At 36.9% G+C, this 23,508-nt stretch overlaps 1 protein-coding gene across 2 annotated transcripts in view; it reads right to left on the bottom strand.

The window, feature by feature from the left end:
• KANSL1 (KAT8 regulatory NSL complex subunit 1) overlaps window positions 1-23,508 on the bottom strand; it is a 190,208-nt gene that overhangs the window by 125,863 nt on the left and 40,837 nt on the right. For both annotated transcript variants that reach the window (XM_063080902.1, XM_063080901.1), the window contains exon 2: window positions 21,899-23,270. In XM_063080902.1, the coding sequence (XP_062936972.1) occupies window positions 21,899-23,187 (1,289 nt within the window). In that variant the 5' untranslated portion in view covers window positions 23,188-23,270. The remainder of the gene's footprint in view (window positions 1-21,898; window positions 23,271-23,508) is intronic.

Below are 23,508 nucleotides of genomic sequence, written 5' to 3'. Positions count from 1 at the left end.
GTCTTCCTCCCTCACTTCATATAGATCTCAGCTAAAATGTCCCCTCCTCAAAAAGACTTTCCCTGACCACCCTACTTAAAATAACCACCTCTCTCCCATAACCATCGGTTTCAATCTCCTTATGCTCTTTTTTCTTCAAAGGATTTTTTAACTGGTTGTCGGTCATTTACTCCTTGTCTGTCTTCTCTATTAGGATAAAACCCCATGAAAATAGTTATACCTTATTGCCAGCTGTATCCCTAGTAGTTCTAAAATAGTGCCTGAAACAGACTGAGTATTTGATAAATATTTATTAATTGTTAAATTAATAAATATGAATGAATGAATCATATTTGTGAGTGATGAGGGATATTCCTTCATCATTGCAAATTACATAATTTTCTTAAACTTGAATGCTTCCAATTAAATCTAGCAAGTCAAAATTGTTCCTAGAACAGGGGTTCTGAATTTGGGGCTTTAGGGAATCACTATACCCATGTTTCTCGAAGGAAAGTCTATAGCTTTCCTTCAAAGTGCCCCTAATCTCAGAAACATCCTACAGCAGTGACTTAACAACCTTGACTACACCATGGAATCCCCTGGAGAATTTTTTTTTTAAAATACAGATGCTTGGTTCTCACCCCAGAAATTGTTTTGATCGTTCTGTGGTACAGCCACAGGATTGCTTTCTTTTTTCTAACATAGGTGATTCTAGTATATAGCAAAAGTTGAGAACCATGCAATTTGGAAGCAACAAATGTTAACTGAATCAGGTTTCTCAAAGTCACTTATATACAGAAGAAAAAAAATTTGAACACTAAGAATTCTGAAAGAATCAGCATCTCTAGCAAACAGATTAATATACAAGTTCTTAAATAATTCTATACCATAAAAACATTTTAAACAAAGATTAATATCTCTACCTTCACTTAAATACTAATCTGACATTGAAAGTTTAGAGCTTACTCCCAGAATAAATATTTTTCATTTAAAGTACATATTTCAGACAAAAGTTCACTTCTTAATAACTTACTAGATTATAAAAACCTAAAACTATCAAGAGAATGACAAAATACTTTTTGAAGATGAATCAAGGACTACAGTAAAATTATGATGCCCTTTGTAGTTTTATTGCAAAAAATATCTTTGAAACAACATTTTCACCAATTAATGTCCTCATTTGGCCTCTACTGTTAAACAGGATGAAAGACACTGAATTTAGGGGAAACTAATACTGACAACAGACACAAAGGAGAGAGAAAGAGGGAGGGGGAATTTCAGAGATTTATTTAGATCATGCCAAAAGCATTTGAGAAGAGCAGGTGTCAGACTGACACAGGTGGTAGTTTGTTTTTTGGTTTAAGTCCAATGAGCAGACACCACGTAACAAGCCAATTCATTGATATCAACCTACAGTACCATAAGTTAGTGGTTTTTACACAGTCACCCAAGTAGCCCTTAAAACGTGATTAACAAAATAGAAAGCAAAGCAGCAAAGTATTAGCTATTTGTAGAATAAATCAATCAAGAGATGGTGAAGTCCATAGTGATCATTTTAAATGATACTCAGATACTTATAATCACCAAGGAACTCATTCCACCTACCCCTCTCTTCTATCCTGACCCTTGATTGTATGGAGATATCTGCTGACACAAAAACACCAGGTAATGAGCACACCTGATGTAGAACATTGAAACCTTGAAGCAACATTTTTTTTTAAATCTAAAAAGGCTTGGGGAAGAAAGCTGGACTTCTTTGCTATGAAGACTCCCCAGCTTGACTTCTTAACCATATTGAAGTGACATTTTATCCTAAGCATTATTCAGTTCCCTTGTCAAGTAAGTGAAATAAATTTAGTGAAAAAGTGCAAAGAGACACATGCAGGTACGTAGCTCATCAGCCCATTTTAGCTGAAGAGATTGGGGAGAGATCAAGCTTGAAATGCATAGGAGACATGAGTAATTATAAAACTATCAGAGTTGGAAAATGCCTCTTTAAAATTTCCCTTCTACAAAGATGGACACAAGAGCAGATTAGCTTGCTATGTGATTTTACTCTAAGTAAAACAGTGTCCTCTTATTAGTAAGTTTTTCTTTTATCAAGAGCCTGTGGAAATAAATGTTCTGGGATTAACTAGTAAATATATAAACGAAGCCTCAGATACATATTCCCAACATATGGGCTGGAAACAAAAACAAAGCAGCACAGGATATGAACACCACTGCTTGTTTACAAAATGTTTTCATGTATATGATTCTCATATAATAGGGATAGAACACTAGTAAAGAGAAGGAGAAAATGAAAACTATGTAGAGGTACAGGAGTTAAACATCTCATGAAACATCAAGAGACCAGGCCATTTATTCACTAATAGACTACCAAGCCAGTAAGAGTATGACTCCCTTAGTCCTTTCAATTTGGAAAGATGAGAATCAATAAAAAAGAAAATATCAGTGGGGAGAGAGAAGCTAAGAAAATCTGATCCTAAAGAGGACTACAAGGCTGGTGAAAACCCAGCCCCAGAAATTAATTGCCTAAGTCAGGAAAGGTAAGACAGAAGAAAGAAAGAAAAAAAGCTGAACAGTACAAGAGACAATTCCATGAACTCCACATACATCGCTATGCAAAGGGCTTTAAAAAAAGAACTACTCTCTTATACTAGCCACTGCTTCGGCGCCCTCTTCTTCACTCAACTACAATCCCTCTAATCAGATGCGGCATTGTGAAATCAGCCCCACTCCCTTTAGAACTCAACTTTTGGAGTAGAGACTAATGAATGCACCTGGATAAAAGGATATCTAGTTTTGGCAGGAAGAGAAGTGGAAAAGGAAAGGGAAAAAGACAAGAAAAAACAAAGCAGTGGCTCACAACCCTCTTTATCCCAGCTTAACTGAGGAAGGCATTTCCACATGTTTGAATCAAATGTAACTGGAAACAAAGAGGAAGGGGGAATACTAACTGATTCTGATTTGTCCCCTAGTGGATAGTGACACGCCCCCCCATTGCACTTTAAGAATTTCTACTTTTAATTATTCTTACCACAATTTAAAAGGGAGGTGGGGTGGAGGATTTCCACTTTAAAGGTGCAGTCTGACTCACCAACCCATTTTCATTGCAAAGCCTTAAACACTACCTGAATATAGGTAAAGTACACGCAGCCCTCCATATCTGTGGGTTCTGCATTCATTGATTCAATCAACCACAGACAGAAATTGTAAACTGCTCAGGAAAAAAAGTGTATCTGTACTAACATTATTCCCTAAACAATACAGTATAACAACTATCTGTGCATCATTTACATTGTATTAGGTATTATAAGTAACCTAGAGATGATTTAAAGTATATGGGGAGATGTGCATAGGTTTTATGCAAATACTATGAATGCCATTTTATATCGGGGACCTGAGCATCCACAGACTTCTGTGTCCATGGGAGGTCCTAGAACCAATAACCCATGGATACTGAAGGACAACTGTATATTCTTAAGGCTGCTGACAAAGAAAGGGTATGGTGGGGGGAAGGAGTAAACAATCAGAACAGAGGTAACCCATATTATATGGTTTATAAGATGCCTTCTCAAGATTTAATCTCTCAATTTTAGTTTCTTTATCTGAAAAATAGACACAAAGCTTACTCTGTAACTAGAGGATCCTATAAAAATTAAGTGAAATAACTAAATAAAGGGCATTCCTGGGACTAGGTATGAAAGTTGATATTAGCACCCTTTCCCCTCTAAAGATAGACACAGAAGACTCTAATGCAGTGGTTCTCAACCAGGGATGAATTTGCCTTCTCCGCCTTGCTCCCAAGCAAACATGACAATGTCCAAAACATATTTTGTTGTCACAACTAGAAGGTGGCAGGGTGCTACTGACATTTAGTGCGTAGACGCCAGACACACTGCTAAATATCCTATAGTGCACAGAACAGTTCCCAAAACAATTACCTGGCCCAAAATATCAACGATGCCTGTGTTAAGAAATCCCACCTAGGGCCGGCCCGCGGCTCACTCGGTAGAGTGCGGTGCTGATAACACCAAGGCCACGGGTTCGGATCCTATATAGGGATGGCCGGTTTGCTCACTGGCTGAGCGTGGTGCTGACAACACCAAGCCAAGGGTTGAGATCCCCTTACCGGTCATCTTAAAAAAAAAAAAAAAAAGAAAGAAATCCGACCTAAAGAAATTCATTTCTGGAAAACCACACAAATATGGAAGAGAGAAATGAGTGAGTCTATTTAGTTCCTATAGCCTACAAGATAGGACTGTAGTTTTTAGAATACCTTTTAAACAGAAACCTATTTAAAATGACAAATTACTATTACTCAAATGACAAAAATAGTAAATGAACGTTGGAAAAAATCTTGTAAATGACTCCCCCCCACCCCGCCAAAAAAACCTTGTCCTCTCAAATAGTTTAAAAATATGCAGATAAAGTATCATTAAGAGCCTATAAGAGTAACAATATGCAAGCTTGAGGCTGAACTGGCACAAACATATCAATGAAAGCTAAATAAAAAGTAATCCGGGGGTTTAAAAAAAGCCATCGAAATAATGATATCCTTTGACCTCAAAACCCAATTTAAAAGAATGAATGCAACAAAGTGAGTACAAAAGTACTCACTGCATAATGTTATAATTTTGAAAAACTGACAATTTAATGTCCAATAACAGATACTCAAATCTGAATAGCATTACTTAATGTGCTGGACACCAGAATAGGATACAGGCATTTTACATAAACTATCTCCTCTAATCCTAATAAAAATCCAGTAAGGTAAGTGTTGTAATTCCCATTTTACACAGGAAACTAACTTACAAAGATGACAGAGCTAACAAGTCAGGGAGTCTGGATTCAAATACGAGTAGACTAGACTCTAAAGTCCCACCCATTGCGCTACACTGAATGCAATTAGTAGTTGAGGTAAAAATTTGATGGAAATATTATGAATCTATTAAAAATAATCATGACTTCTTATTAGATACATATAGAACTTTATATCCAAACTGAGAACACGTATTTTTAAAATAACCATAAAAGGTTTAACAATTGACCATGTGATGGGTCATAAAGACATAGCTCAAATTCCAAAAATCAGAAAGCATATGGGCCACATTCTTTGATCACAATGCAACAAAATTAGAAACCAACAATCAAACAAGGGTAGCAAAAAACAAAAAAAAAACCTTTAGAATGGTAATTTTAATATATTTTAATTTTAATATGTCTTTTCTAATTAGGCTAAAGAGAAACCAAAATTGCTCTATTTAGAAATAAACAACGATGAAGACATCACACAGAAAACTCTTCCAATATGACCAAAGAACTACTCAAAGAAAATGTTACAGACTTAAATGTATGTTTAAGAAAATTAGATTAAAAATAAATGGCCTAAATTCATTACTTCAAGAAGCATACAAAAAAGAAAAAATGAATAAAGGTAAAAATAAAATCAATAAACGGTAAACAAAGAGGTAAATTTGATCAATATAAACAAAAGTTAATTTTTGTAAAAATAAATAAATAAATAATTGATAAAGCAGAAAACTTTGTATCCAAGAAGAAAAAAAGAGAAAACATTAGAAATGAAGACCAGATACAACAGAGTAAAGCAGGATCTACAGGAAGATTTTAAAAGATTACTAAACAGACTGTCATGCCAAAAAATTTGAAGAGACAGGTGAAATGGGTGATTTTCTAGGAAAATATACTGCCAAAAGTGAATACAAGTTAAAAACTTTAATAACCATAGAAGAAAATCTAAAATGTAAGCAGGATCACTCAAAAATAAAATGGCAACTGGCTCAAGACACCTTAACACTCAAGTTTTACCAAAATGTCAACAGATAATCCTGTTAACTATTCCCAAACACAGAAAAAGGTGAGAAGACTTACCAACTCAATCTACAAGCCTGCCATATCCATACCCAGCCAAAAAGTAAATGATAGGCCATTCCAAATTATAAACATATGGAGAAGAGGAAGCAGCCAAAAAGCAAAACAAGGGCCGGCCCGTGGCTCACTCAGGAGAGTGCGGTGCTGATAACACCAAATCAAGGGTTAAGATCCCCTTACCGGTCATCTTTAAAAAAAAAAAAAAAAAAAAAGCAAAACAAAACAACATGCACACAAAAAACACCCACTAGCAAATCACATTTGACATATGTTAAAAGAATACTTCAGGTTATCTGGTCAGTCAGTATCTAATAGTGTTTATCCTAAGAACTCAGCTGTGGAATGTAAACTCGAGAGCATGGATTTTTGTCCATTTTGTTTACTGCTCTATCTCTGGTGCCCTGAAGCACTCCTGGCACATAATAAACACGCAATAATATTTGAATGAATTCAAGGGTTAATCACATTAGGAAATGTATTAATGGCTCTAAAGGAAAAAAATATATACACAAACACAAGGGGTCTTCAAAAAGTTCATGGATTTGTATTATCTTTTCATTCAACTTTTCAACTAACTTTTTGAAGAACCCTCATAAATATATAAACCTATCTCCTCAGATATTCAATATTCAGTCATAACAAAAACGCTTATTAAGTTATAAATTAGAAGAACTGTGTGTGATCTAACAAAGGACATCTACCACAAACCTATAGCACAAATCATACTCAATGAAAAACCTAAAATCATATTCAATGAGAAACCTAATTTTTCTTATTAAAGCCAGGAACAGACAAGAAAGTCCCCTACTTCTGGTACATTTCAAATGAGTACTGGAGTGTTCCAGTCTATACAACCAGACAAGAAAAAGAAATACAAAGTCTAACAATTAAAAAGGAAAAAGCAAAAATATCACCATCTGTCACTAGGTGACTGTCCACCTAGTAAAATCAAATAGAAATAACTGAAATAACTGTTAAGAATAACAAAATTTAGTAAGTAGGCCAAACACAAATCAACATTAAAAAAAAAAAAAAAAAAATCAATGATTTTACCCCACTAACAAAAAATCACAACTCTGGAAAACCTAACAGCAAGATGTCACATCTCCAAACTAATGTATGAGCAGTCTCAATCCAAATCACAACATGATTTTTTTTTTTTTTTGGACCAGTAAGGGGATCGCAACGCTTGGCTCGGTGTGGTCTGCACCACGCTCAGCCAGTGAGCGCAGCAGCCTATACAAGATCCAAACCCGCGGCCTCGGCGCTACCAGAGCCGCACTCTCCTGAGTGAGCCATGGGGCCGGCCCCACAACATGATTTAAAGGATCAGTTGATAAACTGATTCTAAAAATCTTATGGAGGAAGAAAATGAGCACAAATAATACCCTCACAAATATAAATAAGGTACAAGGAGAGCGGAGTTACCCTATCAGATATTTAAAGTTATGGTAAATAGTATATATTACAAATAGTATGTAGAATACATTACAGCATTTAAAGCTTTAGTAATTCAAATTGTGACACTGATGCAGGAATTGACAACGGATCAATGAAACAACACAGTAACAAACCTGTACGTGGATTTATCTTACAAGAATAGTAACACTTCTAACCACGGTAAAAGAATGGTCTACTCAATATATTGCTTAGGGACAACTGCTTATACATTTGGTAGAAAATAAAATTAAAATCTTACTTTAAACAGTACACAAAAAACTAAAAGAGGTAAACATAAAAGCTAAATAGTCAACCTGCTTACGGGCACTCTTCAACAAAATGCCCTTTCACTCTAAATAATTTCATTCCCATACTTTCCCTTCCCAAACACCAACATTTCATCTTGCCTCCTATTTCTATCAATGTTCTGCTGATTTTCTAGAATCAAAATCCAGTCAGGTCATCAAGTTTCCACCAAGTGTGTAATCATGGAAAGACATTAGATTTGGAGTCAAGAACTCTATTTCAACCTTGACTCTTATCCTAATAATATTTAGCACATCAGCCACTTGATCTCTGTGTCTCTAGGTTTCTCATCTGTAAATGACAAATTTGTACTTATCTCCAAAGTAAGCTCTAAAATTCTCTATTTCACCAACCTTGCATCTGAACCATTCTTTCCATTGCATGTCCATCACCCTGGTTCAAGACCTTTATTTGCAGCTATGCAACCACAACTGCCTCCTTACTTTAGTCTTGCCCTGTTCCAAACCATCCCAGAACCTCCAATCCATCTTGCCCACATCAGTGTCAACTGACTTAAAGGCACTTTAATCATGCCACTACACATTAATGACTGCCCCCTATTCTTAGAATAAAATTCAAATACTAGCCTGTTGTGCAACAATAACATGGCCCCAACTTACCTTCCAAGCTCACCTTCCACTTTCTTGAATGTTTTATCTTTGGCAGATAGCTCTCTTCACTGTTAATCAACACAACATCCTCACTCAGCTCCCACATCCTTGGATCTGAAACATCCTATTTACCCTTGGAAACCTAACTGTCATTCTTTATCAAAACTCAAGTTCCATGTCTTCTCAAGGTCTTCTAATCACTCTAGGCCATAATAATCACTCCTTCCCCCTTAGATTTCAGCATTTAGTGCTGTACCATGTATCTAGAACTGAGCATACAATGCCTAATTCTAATGCTTCCTTTTCTACTTGAAGATGAGGGGGTGGGAAATCAGTCATAAATTACTCCTGGAATTCAGGCAAGAACCAAGTTCTCAGTTTTTAAGTGTTTTCATCATTCCTTATTTAACCATCAGAGAGGTGTTTCCTTGCCTTTTGGAAGCAGGGTTAATCTTAATAAATGATCCTGAAAGACCAGTCTTCAAATAATTAGATCTTTAAGAATTTTTATATTAGTTATGCTTTGCTCAGAGAATTCTGGAACTCCTTTTCCACAACTGCCACAGGGATACTTTTGACAATCCTCAATGACGACACATCTTAGTTTCTAGTCAGATTATCAACTGCGGTAACTCCACTGATCACTTTTGAAGGACCACCTATTACAGAGTTCTTTGATTCTGTACCTTACTTACTCTTCCACAGGTTCACCAGTCAATCATACCATTCATGGATGAAATTAATACCATCACACTATTTAGAGTAAACCTGAAAAGCTAAAATAAAATAAAATTCTTTTGGACATTAATGGAAATAATAAGCTCCCACACCTAATAAAGTATAAAACCAACTAGTATATACATATCAACATCTTGAATGTACACTTACCTTGAAAATTTCAAAGTCACCTCATACCTCCAAACTCTTGGATCTAAGACCTACTTTTTATGCAGTTATCATTCAGAACAAATTAAGAGAATTCTCAATTGTGAGGACAACCACTGCACAATGCAAACTTCCTGCAAATACAAAATTATCCTTTCTACTTACACTTCCAAGTCAAATTATTTCTATGAATGCTTAAATGTATTTGCATAAGAGATCAATTTCATATTCAGCTGAGCAGAAGCAAAATGCATCTTAAGCAAGCTTTGTCCTGTTTTCCGCTTACAAAGAGAAGACTGGCCTGTCCTCCTAGCCTTGTGAATAACAATCTTGCAAAATTCACTACACATAGGGTGTGCCCAAATACTTGCTGGAAAAATCTACTGGGAAAGTGCCAGTTTAAAAAGAAAAACACTTGCACCCAGTTAGAAATCTAGAAAAAGAGTGGCTGCAGCAACTCAGCTGAAAACACTCAAAATCAGAAGAAAATTTCTAGAAAAACTCCAGATCTTTACATTATCAGAGTAAAATTCTATAAAAGGGAACTAAACAAATCAATGAAGTATTCAACTGTGCTAACTTTATGCATGTAAACAGCAATAACTGACATTCTGCCTTTGCTATCTGACAGTGCCAAGAGGCATTAGGTACCTTATTTGTTCTACATAAACATCATAATCTGTAATAGTTTTTAAATCAGTTGTTTCTGGGAAAAAAATAAGAGAACTTTATTGTCTTTCTTTAAAAAAATGAATACTTATTTATTCATTTGTTCATTTGCTTTTTGAGGGGGAAGAGAGAGATAAATGACCATTTTTCATAGGGAGACTATTTTCAAAGCATAATACTCCAACAACAGCTTTACTAAGCAAAAAGGATACTCATATTTTAGGCCTTTGTGTTCACACTCACTACACCCCACCCTCCAGGTCCATTCGGAACAGTATAACCTTACTCTGATTTTTTTCACTGCCATAAATGAAACACAAGAACAAAAAAAAACAAGTTACTACAGGTGCATACAAACTGGCACCAGGTTTGCCTCATGAAAGAAACAAGTGGACTGCTGCAGCTCTGCCACTAACTCCCTAAAGGGACCCAGTCTGAGAACTCTACAGAAATGCAAGCAATGTGAGCTCCAGAGAGGGACACTCAACCGCTCAAAATACCTCACCAAAGCAGACCAACAGTGACAAAAGGCTTTCCCATCTCAGTCTCATCCCATAATTACAAAATGATAAGCAACATTTTTCAAAAAGGTATAATCCTGATTTTAAAAATAAGAAACTCAAGTCTAGAAAGACAAAATTAAAATTAACAATTTTCAACAATAGTTCAGAATTCTTTCTACTATATTGCTCCCTCTTTAGTAGTAATCCACAAATGCTAAGAAAAATAACCTCTAGTTCATCTTTCAGATTTTCTGGTGCTTGCCAAATCGATAAAAATAAGATATCAAATATTCATCATAAACCTCCTACCAAGACAATGAAATAACACAAATTCAGACAAAGTGGGTGAAAAACAATCAGGATATTCAACTGTTCTTTCACTCATTTCAAGTTCTTTTTTTTGCATTTTAAATATTGCCTTACTTAATCTTTTCAAGACCCTTATGAGGCATTATTATTCTCACTTAATATTTTAATGATAAAGGAAACAAATTCTCAAAGGACTAAATCTACTTAAAGGCAGTTAGACATGCTGGATAACTACTTGGATTCAGAATTCAGAAATGATTGTTTTTCATCAGGGAGACTATTTCCAAAACATAATACTGGATGGACTCCCATCTCTTTCATCTCCTGGTCTTGCGTCTGTTAGGAAGTCATTGAAACTTTTTGTGTCTTCATTTTCTCATCTTGAATCTGAAGGAGTCCTCTCCTCTACGCATTTACTATCTGCTATGCCCACACTTCTCTGCCCTTTGAAGAATCTGATCTCCCTGGTCAGTTCTACTTCAGGTCCAGCTGAGGAAATAGGTACAGGGTGCTGTGGGTTCTGCCACTGGGTGATTATGAAGGCTGAGGAGTCCCATGATTAGCAATCTGCAAACTGGAGACCCTGGGGTGCTGGTAGCATGGCTCAGTACAAGTCCGAAAGCCTCAGAACCAGGGAATTCTCAAGGACTGAGAGCCAGAAGTGCCACTGACTTAAGTCCTCTATTTGCTTTGTTGCGTCGTAGCAGTTTCTGAAGCTGAGAAGTCCAAGGCACAGGGAACACATTGGTGATGGCCTTATTATTGGTAGTGACTCTACAGCAACACAGCGTGTCACATGATGAGAACAGGTTGAGCAAGAGAGCACTAAACTTCTCACTCATTCTCCATATCATTTCAAGTTTTTATAGTGACTAGATTTACCAAGTGCTTTCTTGAGGAAAACAGTAAACACTAAGTACACAACAGTATTCAAAAAGTTCAACGGACAGATTTTCATTATCTTTTTTTTGTTGGCTGGCTGGTCCAGGGATTTGAACCTTTGCCCCTGGTGTAATCAACACCATGTTCTAACCAAGTGAGCTAACCAGACAGCCCTGTATTATCTTTTAATTCCATTTTTTCACAAATCTTTTGGAAGTACCCTTGTAGATGCTTTCGATTCCTACATAAGCTGTAAGCATTAAGGGAAGACTAAAGGAGAAAGAACATAAAATACTTTAATATCTTAAAAGATTTTTTCCACCAACTGAGGAAATAGAATTTTTACACATGAGATATAAACCATCCCTTCAAAATGCCAAAAATGTTTATATTTGATGGGGAAAATTTTTGATAAAGTAGGTCACTTCTCTGGATTATTTATTATAGTAGAGGAAAACTATTTAAACTTCCCATCATCCCTCATGGTAAATGCCACACCTACCTGTGCTGTCAAAGAGCTGTCTAAAAGAGTTACTGCAAACAACAAAGCTATATGCCTTCATGTTGTTCCATTGCTTGAAATAAAATCTTTCTGTCCTCTCCCAATCAGCTCCAGGAGAACAGTAGAAAAAGCAGTAAGAAAGAACTAGCTTCTATCTTCACTGTGACCTTAGGCAAATCATTAACATATCTATAGTCTTGGGTCTGAACTGTGAAATGGAAGTATCACCATCATATGCATGTTCTGAAGATTAAATAAGATACCAAACGTAAACCACCTAACACACAGAGGTAATCAATAAATATCACTTCCCTTTTTAAAAATAGTCACTCCATCTACTTCCTCCAGATGCTTTTTCTAACCTAGCAAAATGTCTCTCCCCAACCCATCCAACTTCTATTTCACAAAAGAAATAAGTAAGAGAGGACTGTAGGCTTTAAGGTATATTTGGTTAAAACACGTACAATTATACCTTTCCTCACAATACATTATTACCAATTACTTTATATTAGTCTCTTAAACATAAAGTTAAGTGCCATATTCTACATGGTGTTTGATTTCTTTTTTATCAACCAAACCTAAAGGACAGTTTGATTGTTTCCACTAATAAAGCTAGTATTGATGCCCAGGCTTTGGATAAACAAGCTTAGATTAACACTTTGATCTCCTATTAGCTGTGTGAAATTAAGCAAATTACTTAAACTTTCCATTCCTCTAAGTCTGTAAAATTAAGATAAAAAACTACCTCATAAATTACATAAATTAATACATGAAAAGCTCTTATAACACTGCCTAGCTAAAAAAAAAAAAAAAAAATGATGTTCCCTAGCTCGCCCAAATCAGTTCAGTCAATATCCTCCTGCGCTCCAAAGTTTCCCAGGTTTCAAGACTAATTTAGTTTCAAAGGTTCTAAGCTCCATCTCCATTAGTTTCTATCTTCCCAGGATTCATCTCTCAAGTACCAGAAAAACAAACAGGAAACAGGGATTCAAGAGAGAGAAAGAAAATGGTCACTACACATATACAACACCATTCAACTCCCTGGCACATGCCCTTTATTTTTATTATATTAGGCAAAAGTGAAACAACTTATAAGAAAATGATTTAAAATGGAATATAATGCTTCCCCTGTTGCCATTCCCCAATCTTCCCATTCACCCCCCAAATTAATTTTCTCCCCAAATCCTCTTACTCAAGTTCTGGATATAATCTATATAATTACTACAATGCTACTGAGTGGGTTACCAGAGCAAACCACAACATTTACAATTTAACAGCAACTTTTCAGTACGAGGGTACTTCTTAAAGTTCATGGAAAAATAGAATTAAAAGACAATACAAATCTTTCCATGAACTTTCTGAAGTTCCCTCATATATTCTTTGAGCAATAGACTTTTCAAATACTTTCATTAGACTTAAATTAACTTCAAAGCAATTTTGTTTACCGCCGTGGTGCAAAAAAAACTCTTTATAATTAAACAAATATAAAATCAAACAGTTTAAAACTGCCACAAAGCCTTAATTAATAGGAATCAAAATTAGTAAGACTTACTCTTTATGTTTTACTGAGCCCCCTGGTTTTAAGTTTATACAAACTCATTGCTTTCTTTACACTGACTATATGAGCATAATCTTCTCAGATACTCAATGGAAAATATGAAAAAGACTATGCACTGGTAGACATGAAAGGACATGTCCTTAGGCATGAATTTCTACCCAGCTTCAAAATAATCTAGTCCATTTTGGTCCATGTGTAGGGATAGGGTGAGGAAACTAATTAAAACACTATTCATTTTTAACAGAATGTGGCCCTAAGCTTTCCCTTTTCTAGTTAAAACCATTTTATCATGCTGATATAGCCAAACAGGGTGCTCTGCAAAAGAAACTGAAATTTCTAGACATACCCAGCAGAGAAAATATTTAAATGAAAATTACTGAATGCCCACTGCACTCAATAACCCTCCCCCCATCTGCTTCTTCTCAACATATCCATCCAATCTATTAACCCCTGCCAAAAACCTGGGAATCATCCATGACACCTTTTCTCTTTCTCTCAACTCCCACTCACATCTAACTTATCAAGTCCTTGTCACCTGTACTTCCAATAACCAATTGATTCTATTGCTCTTCCCTCCCAAAGGCTGAGTCCACCGTTTGTTCTTACCTGACTTACCAGAAGAGCCTAAGTGGTTAGCTTAAATCTAACTCCACTCCCCTTCTCCACATAAGAGAAGTCTTCCAAAAAAAAGAAAAAAAGATCTAGTCATGTGCACCCCATCAATATTTTCACAATAAAATTTTAAACTTGCTATGATGGACACAACCACCTGTATGATCTGGCATCTAGCTACCTCTCTGGCCTCATTTCTCACTACTCTTTTAAATACAATACACTTTGTTTTGTTCCTCAAAAGTGTCAAGCACCTTCCATTTCCAGGACCTTGGCAGATGCTGTTTCCTCAATCTGTAGCAAATTCACCTTCCTCCCCATAAATTCCTTCTCATCCTTCAGGTCTCAGCTTCATATGTCACTTCCTCAGGAGACTCACCATCATGTCCCCACCACACGTTAACTAGATACACCTGACATGTACCTTCACAGCACTCTGAACTTTGTTTCTGTGGTACCCACAACAATTTACCATCATCAATGCGATTACTTGCTTAAATAACTAAATTTGTTCTAACCTATATTCCCAATGAGGGCAAGGCAAGAATTGTCTCTCTCTTACTCACCACTACAATCCCTAGCACCTAGCACTCCCACATATAATATGCATTCAATATACATCTAATGAATGAATTAATGAAGTCCAAAGTCCTCCAATGTAAGACTTTGACGCCTCTGTACAGATCAACTCCTCCCTCTCTGTTTACAGAGGATTACTTGGAAGCTCACTTCCTGATTCTTACCACTTTCTGGAACCTGTAAGGAATACAGAAACTTTCATTTTAAGACCCTAGTAAACATTCTAGACTCTCATGAGCTACTAGGGTTATTTTACAAACTGGGTACTGAAATGCTTCTGGTTAACCATCTTTTCCTATAGTCCCCCAGACTTGAAACTTCAATCATCTATGATGGATCCCTCCTTTGCCGTCCTCACATATCCCTGTTATTAAGTCCCATTAAATTCAACTCTACGTCATTTCTGGAAATTACCTCTTTTCCTTTTTACACTATATTTATCACCCTTACTTATAATACTAGGTCTCCAACATACCCTACTCTCACAGGGTCACCAAAGCCCCTTGATTTTTAACTTCTGTCTTTTCTATGTACGCCTTGCACTTTGCCTGTACTGACCTACCTCAACCAAAAAAAAAAAAAAAAACTCTATCAAAATCTTAGCCACTCTTCAAGACTGATTTCTAATATCCTTTCTTTGCAATCGCATCAACCAGCTGCAATCTCTTCCTATTTCACTTGCATCACCCAACATTTACCTTATATTAATTGTGCCAGGCACTATTCTAAGTATTTGTCTTTGTCTTACCATGTTCTCTACTCTCCATCAAAACTATAAACTCCTTGAGGACAGAAACTTAGTCTATTCACCTATGGTATATTTTGTGTCTTACACATTTACTCATTCAATAAGTTCTTATTATATGACTACTTCAACACTACCAGAAAAGAGTACTTTCAACTGCAGAGAATAACACCACTCACAAGGCAGCAGAAAACATTTGTAGCAACCAGACCTGCAGCAAATAGGTAACCCCCAAATTCCTGTTACCTAACTTCCTTCTTTCAGAATCCCACAACAAACACTAAGAATAATTTTCACTATCTACATATCTTCTCAGGAAAAAAAGGGAAGGTCATAAAAAGAATAAAAAAACAAGTTCCTGTTTCTGCCACTGAATGTCATATGCAAGTGAGCGGAAAAACAAGGGGCATTCAATCAAAGGTGTTCAGCAAATGAATGTTTACTTAGATCTGAAGTAAATTCTGTAAGAACACAGTATCATTATTCCCACATCTTTATCCCATACACCAAGAAATACAATAATAACTTTAACTGACTATTAAAAAATAAATAAATAAACCAAAGAAACTAAGGCATTATAAAAGAATCAAAGCTCTAAGTCACAGTCAAGAAAACTGTTTTGTTTCAAGTTATATGAGAGACTTACTAGGACTTTTGGCCTCTGCTTCACCAAATGCAAAAAAATGGTGATAAAAGCTCCTCTAATGTTATTTAGAGTAGTCACATTTCAAAGTAGTTTGAGCCCTAAAGATCATCTAGTTCATTCCCTCATTTTAATTAGAAAAGCAGTTATATGATAGTCCTATATCTAGTTTTTAGCAGAAAAAGATTTAGCAGAGAAGGTGACTTGTATCTCCTGGCTTATGTTCCTCCCACCCATCATTCTGTGAAAGGATAAGGAGTAGGAAAATGACAAATCATTGCCACTTTGGCAACATCATCTGGGTATACTTAATAAATTGAAGTAGGAGCTACAATTTAGAGCATTCCAGAGTACCTAGAAAACAAAACCTACCAACACACTAGTAACTTCATTACACCATGAAATTAGAGGGTGAAATTGCCCAGGAGAAATAAAGTCACTGCACCAAAAGTATCCAAAATTCAAGTAGGTGCTTTAGTGTCACTGAACTGAGTTCATCTATAGTTTATTTTTACCCAACCCTGATCTGGAACAGCATTCAGGAGGCTATTAGATAAATAAAACACAGGTTAGCATAAATTAAACCAGAAAAATAACATAAAAATAAAGAAATAATAGGGAAACAAAATAAAGCCAGGAATGAGGCTTCTAAAAAGGTTACGAAAGAAAGACCTATAAGGTTGGCTCTAAACTTCCAAAAGTCGACAGGAAAACAAAAACCTAGTGAACACTAATTATAGCATCCAGGTAACAAAAACAGACTAAAAGCTTAGACAAAAATATAACTATTCTTCATTGCATATCTTTCTTCCTAAGGTTCTTATAAAGAAGGCATTGTGTAAATACAAAGAACAACATCCTCAACAATATTTCAGGAGTCACAATGAAATGTTTTATGAGACTTTTTATACTGACCCTCAAGATAAGCCTACAGTAACAGTTCAGAGGAAAAAACCAAAACGAAACAAAAACACAAAGAAATATTAAGAGAATGGGGAGCAATAATCAGCCACAATGTATATCGACAAAATAAAATTTTTAAAAAAAGAAATATTAAGAGAGAGAGTTCCACATAATGTGGTCCACATACCCAGAACACTGCTTGATCTAAGAGCACATTTAAGAAAATATCTGGAAAAATTATTTTAAGAGCAAGTACATACTATAGCAGTTTATAAACACAGGGCCCAGAAAATGAAAACCAAATTTAGCAAAAGGAGGAATGGGTGGAGGGATTCATAACAAAATAGGGGGGGCGGGGGGGGACTCAAAGGGAATAAGCAGAAGGAATATAAAAAACGAAAAGTGAAAAACAGTGACCATAAAAGCATGCACTCACAAGTATATTACATACATATAAGACAGTTAAAGGCCTTTACTTCTACTTCTACAATTAAGAGTTAAACATTAAAATATTAAAACATACAGCTTCCTTCTCAAATCTCATAACCAAGGAGATAATGTTTAAATTGATGTACCTTCCATGGTGATGTCACTAACCAATGACACAAGTCATCATATCAAACCCAAGATAGTGCAGAATTTTCAGAGCAGCAGTTATACGTCCACTGTACCAAACCAAGAAGCATATGAAACATTCTAAGGAAGACTTTTCAAAAATTAAAACAAAAAGGTGTAAGAGTTTTAAACCAAGCATATAATCAGTCAACCAAAAAAATTAACCAAAAAAAATCTTCTCTAACATGTCTCATTTTAGCAACATACAGTTTACTGTCATGTACAATAAAATGACAAACACAACTTGCCAAAAATTCAACAAACATTAAAAATCAATCATTCTATTCTGCTGACGCTAATATGTGCCAAAGACCTACGGATCATTGTTTTCTCCTCTTGGAAGTAGGAAAGAAGAAAAAACACAAATTCTTGGTGAAGAGATTCTAATTTTCACAGAACCATCCACTAGTAGTTTAAGCAACACTGTTTAAAAACAACTCATTCCAACAGTCACCTCTACTAAATATTTTCATCATGGCTGCCTAGACTCAATCTAGCCCACTATAGCTCTGGCAAAGGAGTGAGATACAGACAGGCTACTGGGAGGGGGAGAGGGCAGGGGAAGCAGAGGTGAAATTCACCAGCTGTGTTAAGTTCCTGAAGAGTTAACTAACTTCTCATTCTAGGACTCAACAATTATCAATGTGGTTATGAGATTTGGTAGATACTATTAGAACACAAAGAAGCTTCTCAGCCTCCAAAGAACAACTTCCTTTTTCTCTCCTTTTTTAATTAAAGCAATGCCTCCACTCTCACTGGCCAATTGCTGAAAACCTTGAAAATACAGAGCAAGTCAACAAACACCTGGCTAAATAAATACCAGCCATAACAGTCAATCTAGGCTGGTCTGACGGTAGTGAGTTATCAGAACTAAAGTTGGTACACAACCCTGCACTGCTAAATTTGACTGGCTAGGGGGGAAAAAAATCTGGTGATCATGCTCACCAAGAACTTTAAAGTATTTATAAACTCTACTGGTGGTTTTAATTTCAATACAATTTCACTGTGTAAACAGAATATTTATTTGACAGTACTTCCAGTGCCCAAATTTTCCTTACTTTAATATAATCTGATGCATTAAAATTCAACTTTTTAAAGTGTTATGTAGTTGTCTTAACTGCAAGAGGATTCAATGGTTCTCAAAAAGTTTCCTAAAATGATTTCTTGGCTTGGCTATACTTACGTACTTCATACCCTTCCAATCAACAAACCATTATGTGAGAAGAATGCTCAGAACTAAGTAGTAAATGAATGGGACTAAGAGGTTTTTCAAGTCACTAGATCATCCCACAGAATAAGAAAAGTTCTCTGGGCCAACCCCGTGGCTCACTCAGGAGAGTGCAGCGCTGATAGCACCGAGGCCGCGGGTTCGGATCCTATATAGGGATGGCCAGTGCGCTCACTGGCTGAGCGTGGTGCGGACCCCACCGTGCTGATGGTTGTGATCCCCTTACCGGTCAGGGAAAAAAAAAAAGGAAAAGTTCTCTATTAGATATTTTAATTTCCCTGGATTGGAACACTTACCCACATTACCAAAACTCAGAAATGTTTTCAATGTAATATATACTGAGAACAATAAGCTAACAGATTTTAGGTTTTGGTTAAATACACAAAATAAGCACATGCAATTTAAAATGCTTCAACTAGAGTGTTTATTATAACTTTAAGCACAAAACAGTTAATGTTAACTAAGATATTTTTAAAGCAGTAGTTTATATATACAGCAAAGTCAGTAGGGATTAGGGCTGGCCGGTTAGCTCTTTTGGTTAGAGCACAGTGTCAAAACACCAAGGTCAAGGGCTCGGATCCCCACACAGGCCGGCTGACCAAAAAAAAAAAAGTCAATAGTTATGGATAATGCCATGGATACTGGCAAGCTAATTTAAGTTACTAATCCATTTTTTAAAAGATAGCTATGTTACAGAAGTAGAAAGCCTCTGAAATATATTTGCTTTAAAGCTGAATATAGACGTGGACTCAAGCACAGTGAAGTAACAAATGATAATGGAACCAGATTTACAAGAAAGAAATTCAGCAAAAATTATCCAGACTTTTTCCCTCAAAAGAGAAACAAAATTTCATTTCAGATACAAAACATTATCCACTTGGATAATATAAACATACTTCAGAAACCAGGAATTTACTGCTTAAAAGCATAACTGTCTCAACAACCAAATTCTTCAAAGAAAATCTTAGTCACCTTTTTACTACAGGCAAGGAAAAACCAATTCTTCCAACATAACCACCCATTTCAGTCTTCTCTACTAGTCATCTACCCTGCCCCTTTTCAAACTTCTCATGTTCCCTCTCTCACAAGTCATAAAGTAGATTTATTTATCTTTAAATATATTATACTTCCTTATTTAAGTACACAGATACAGGATTGGGAGGGAAGAACAAGAGTGAAGCACCTCTGGCTCCATCATGCTAATTTGGAGTGCCACCCATAAGGAACTTACATAGAATTTTCTCAAACCAATAGATTCGTCCTATGAAGAATGCACAAGAAATTATAATATTAAAGAGAATTGTGGGGTAAATAAACAAAATGTGTACTGAGGATGTCCCATGACTACTACTGTTTGAGTCAGGAGATTAGGATAGGTTGCAAGAACAAAGGACCCCCACATCTCAATGCCTACAATTACAAGCACGTATTTCTCACACATGCTACATGTCCACTGCAGGTCAGCAGGGGCAGGGTGTGTGTAGGGAATGGGGAAGTCTTTCTCAATGAGCCACTCAGAATCCTGGTCAGATGGAGCAGCCACCATCTCAAACATTGGCAGTCAACATGCAGAATGAGAGAACTAAAGGGTATAGCACTAGTAATTGACTGCTTGTTCCTTATCACATCTGCTCACAATCTGTTGGCTAGAAATATTCACATAGCCTCACCTAACTTCAAAGACATCAAAAGTTTTATTCTACCATGTGCCCAAAGAGAATCAGAAATATCTAGAAAATAGAACTAGAGACGACCACAACTCTCATGCTTCGCTTTTGTGAACACACCATTTTTACCTATAAACCTCTCCTTTGATTTGTGTTAAAAAAAAAAAAAAAAAAAAACCAATAGATTCGGAAAAACGAATATGAATTTACTCAAATGCATCAATACATTTACCTTAGCTGAGAGAAAATAAAACACAAACCTGATAAAGATGGGCTCTTTTAAGAAGGGAATCAAGTTGTGAAAGTGGATTGTGCTTGGAGGAAACATAAAATATTCTGAAGCATTTTCTAATTATTAGTCCTTAAAATGTAAGAAAATCTCTCAAGTGTTAAAATTGAAGACTGAATACGCTCTCCACTGAAAGTTAAGTTAAAAGCAACTATATCTTGCTCCAGATAAGGCTTAGACCCCAGTGTGTGGGGTGGCGTAGGGTGGGCCCCCCTAACTTTATCCCCTGCTTTGTTTCTCACTGGCTATCAGGCAGCAAGAAAGTTACCTTCTTACACCTCCTCTACCCCAAAAATGGGGATATTAAAATAGCAGTACTCAGGTAAGCCGGTTAGCTCAGTTGTTAGAGCATGGTGTTACAACACCAAGGTCAAGAATTCAAATCCCCATACCAGACAGCAGCCAAAAAAATAAAAGTTAGGGCTGGCCCGTGGCTCACTCAGGAGAGTGTGGTGCTGATAACACCAAGGCCGCGGGATCGGATCCCATATAGTGATGGCCAGTTAGCTGACTGGGTGAGTGTGGTGCTGACAGCACCAAGTCAAGGGTTTAGATCCCCTTACCAGTCATCTTTAAAAAAATAAATTAATTAAATAAATAAATAAAAGTTAAATAAATACATAAGTAAAAAGCAACTATAAATTCCAGCAAAGTTAATTACATCAACTAAATATCTGTCCCCACTTACTAGAGACAATAAAATCCGAAGAGTCAAGCCATTAAAATTTACCAAAGTGTCCAATATATAATTTCAAAAGAAATCTAATTGTTTACTCTGAAAGTAGTACTGGTACAACTTTACAAAGAGGATGTCTCCTAGTTTGTTTTTTTTTAAATAAGACTTAAAAAGGAAATTAGCACCTTTTAGCCTACAGCAACACAATACCATAGCAGAAATACCCTTTTTTTTTTTTTACTAGCAGGTAGATGCAGACACTTACCTAAAATTAGGGGGAAAAATAGAATCTAAGCACTTATACTCAAAGAATCCTATTCTCTCCATAATGGGGATTCACAAAGTCTTTCGTCCTTGTCCCAACATTTCTCAAAATTAACATTATACGTGGGTTCTACTCACAAGGGTACATGACGCTGCTCAGGATCAGCTCTGGTCAACTCTTCCTCTTCAATATCAGACTCCCCTCCTGAACTACTGTCAGTGACATCTGAATCAAATGCTTGTTCGCTGCACCTCAAGTTGGCAATGCCACTAGCTGTAAATCTCTCCAATTCTTCTGAAATCGAATCGCTTTTCAAGAAGTTGCTAAGGCCCTCTGCAGTGGTGGTCTCATTGGCAGCTTTTCTCAAGGCAGCTTCAGCCTTTCGAGTCAGCATCAACTGGCTCCGGGGTCTCAAGGATTCCAAGTTTGGCAGTTTGCTCAAAGTCTTCTCCAAAAATCCACCCAGCTGATGCTGTATATGCCTCTCCACCTGCTTGGCTTGCACTACCTGTAAGCGCTTCTGTAACCTGCGGGCACGGCTCTCAATATCAGCCTGCCGCCGCAGTAAAGCTGTTATCCTTGTGTCAGAATCTAAAGCACTGAAAAGAATGGAAGACAGGGGAGACTTTTTACCCTCTAACTTGACACCCCCCAAATTAGAGCTGGAGTCTATACCAGGTGATAACCTACTGCTTCCCTGAAGTGCTGGCTGTTCCATGGAATTGACAGAAGATTTGTTTGCAGTGCTATTATTGCTATATATAATCGTGTGTTCTACATCAAGGCTTCTATGTGGAAGAGTGCAATTGGTCATACCCCCCTTCAAGTCCCCAGATTCAGATCCCCCCACTTCACCACCCTGAAGAGCAGATGAAATGAGAGCTCGTTTTCCCCCATTGAGGGAACTGGAATTGTCATGATCAGAATGTGTTGAACTTTTAGTCAATTTCTTAGCTAACCCATTTACAGGTGCTTGTGGCAGAGCTGTCTGACCACTCGTATTCATGGTTCTAAGATTTTCTAAGGAAAACTCCAACACTGGCTGTCTCCCCAACAGCTCAGCTCGGAGTTCATAGGACTGAGACAAGAGAGAATGAGATTTAAGGACTGTCTGCTTGCTGAAGACCCCTTGCAATTTCAAAGACTCCTTTGAGGGAACAGGTGTTACATCAGAGCAGAGATAAGAAGCCACCAGTGGTTGCAGCTTTCCCAAGTCTTCCTTGGTAGGATTATTTCGGAAGTCTAGACTGGGATCCTCTGCAGCAATGGCTTTTCTTTTGGTTCCGTTGGCAGCAATAAGGATGTTGGCGTTGCCGTTATTTTCGGCACTGCCAGGGGACAAGGTGGATGATGGGGGAGCCAGTTTGAACCGGATGTGGTGTGCTTCAGCTGCTGCATCGGTGAGAGCGGGCGCCATCGCAGCCATTCAGCACAGAGAGACAGGAAGTCCAGCCTCTCCCGGTGCCGAGGCCAGCTCCACAGCCCCTTGCTGCCTCCCCAGAGAACAGACTAGAAGAGAGAGAAGAAAAGGAAGTTAGAATTACAAACACATTCAAAAACACACATTTTTAATACAAGCATTAGTTGAGGATGTTGTCCCAACTCTGTCTCCAGAAACAAAACACTATGGAACCATTCTGGAGACCCCAAAGTCTTTCACCAAAGAAAGGGGTGGGGGGAGTGCACAACCCCTGCAAAACAGAAAGAATAATTCCACCCTTCTTTTATGTCATTTGTTACCACAGAC

The sequence above is a fragment of the Cynocephalus volans genome, chromosome 16 (genome assembly GCF_027409185.1).
Source record: "Cynocephalus volans isolate mCynVol1 chromosome 16, mCynVol1.pri, whole genome shotgun sequence".
Lineage (NCBI taxonomy): Eukaryota > Metazoa > Chordata > Mammalia > Dermoptera > Cynocephalidae > Cynocephalus > Cynocephalus volans.
Note: the sequence above shows the minus strand (reverse complement) of the source record. Positions and strands in the feature narration are given on the sequence as shown.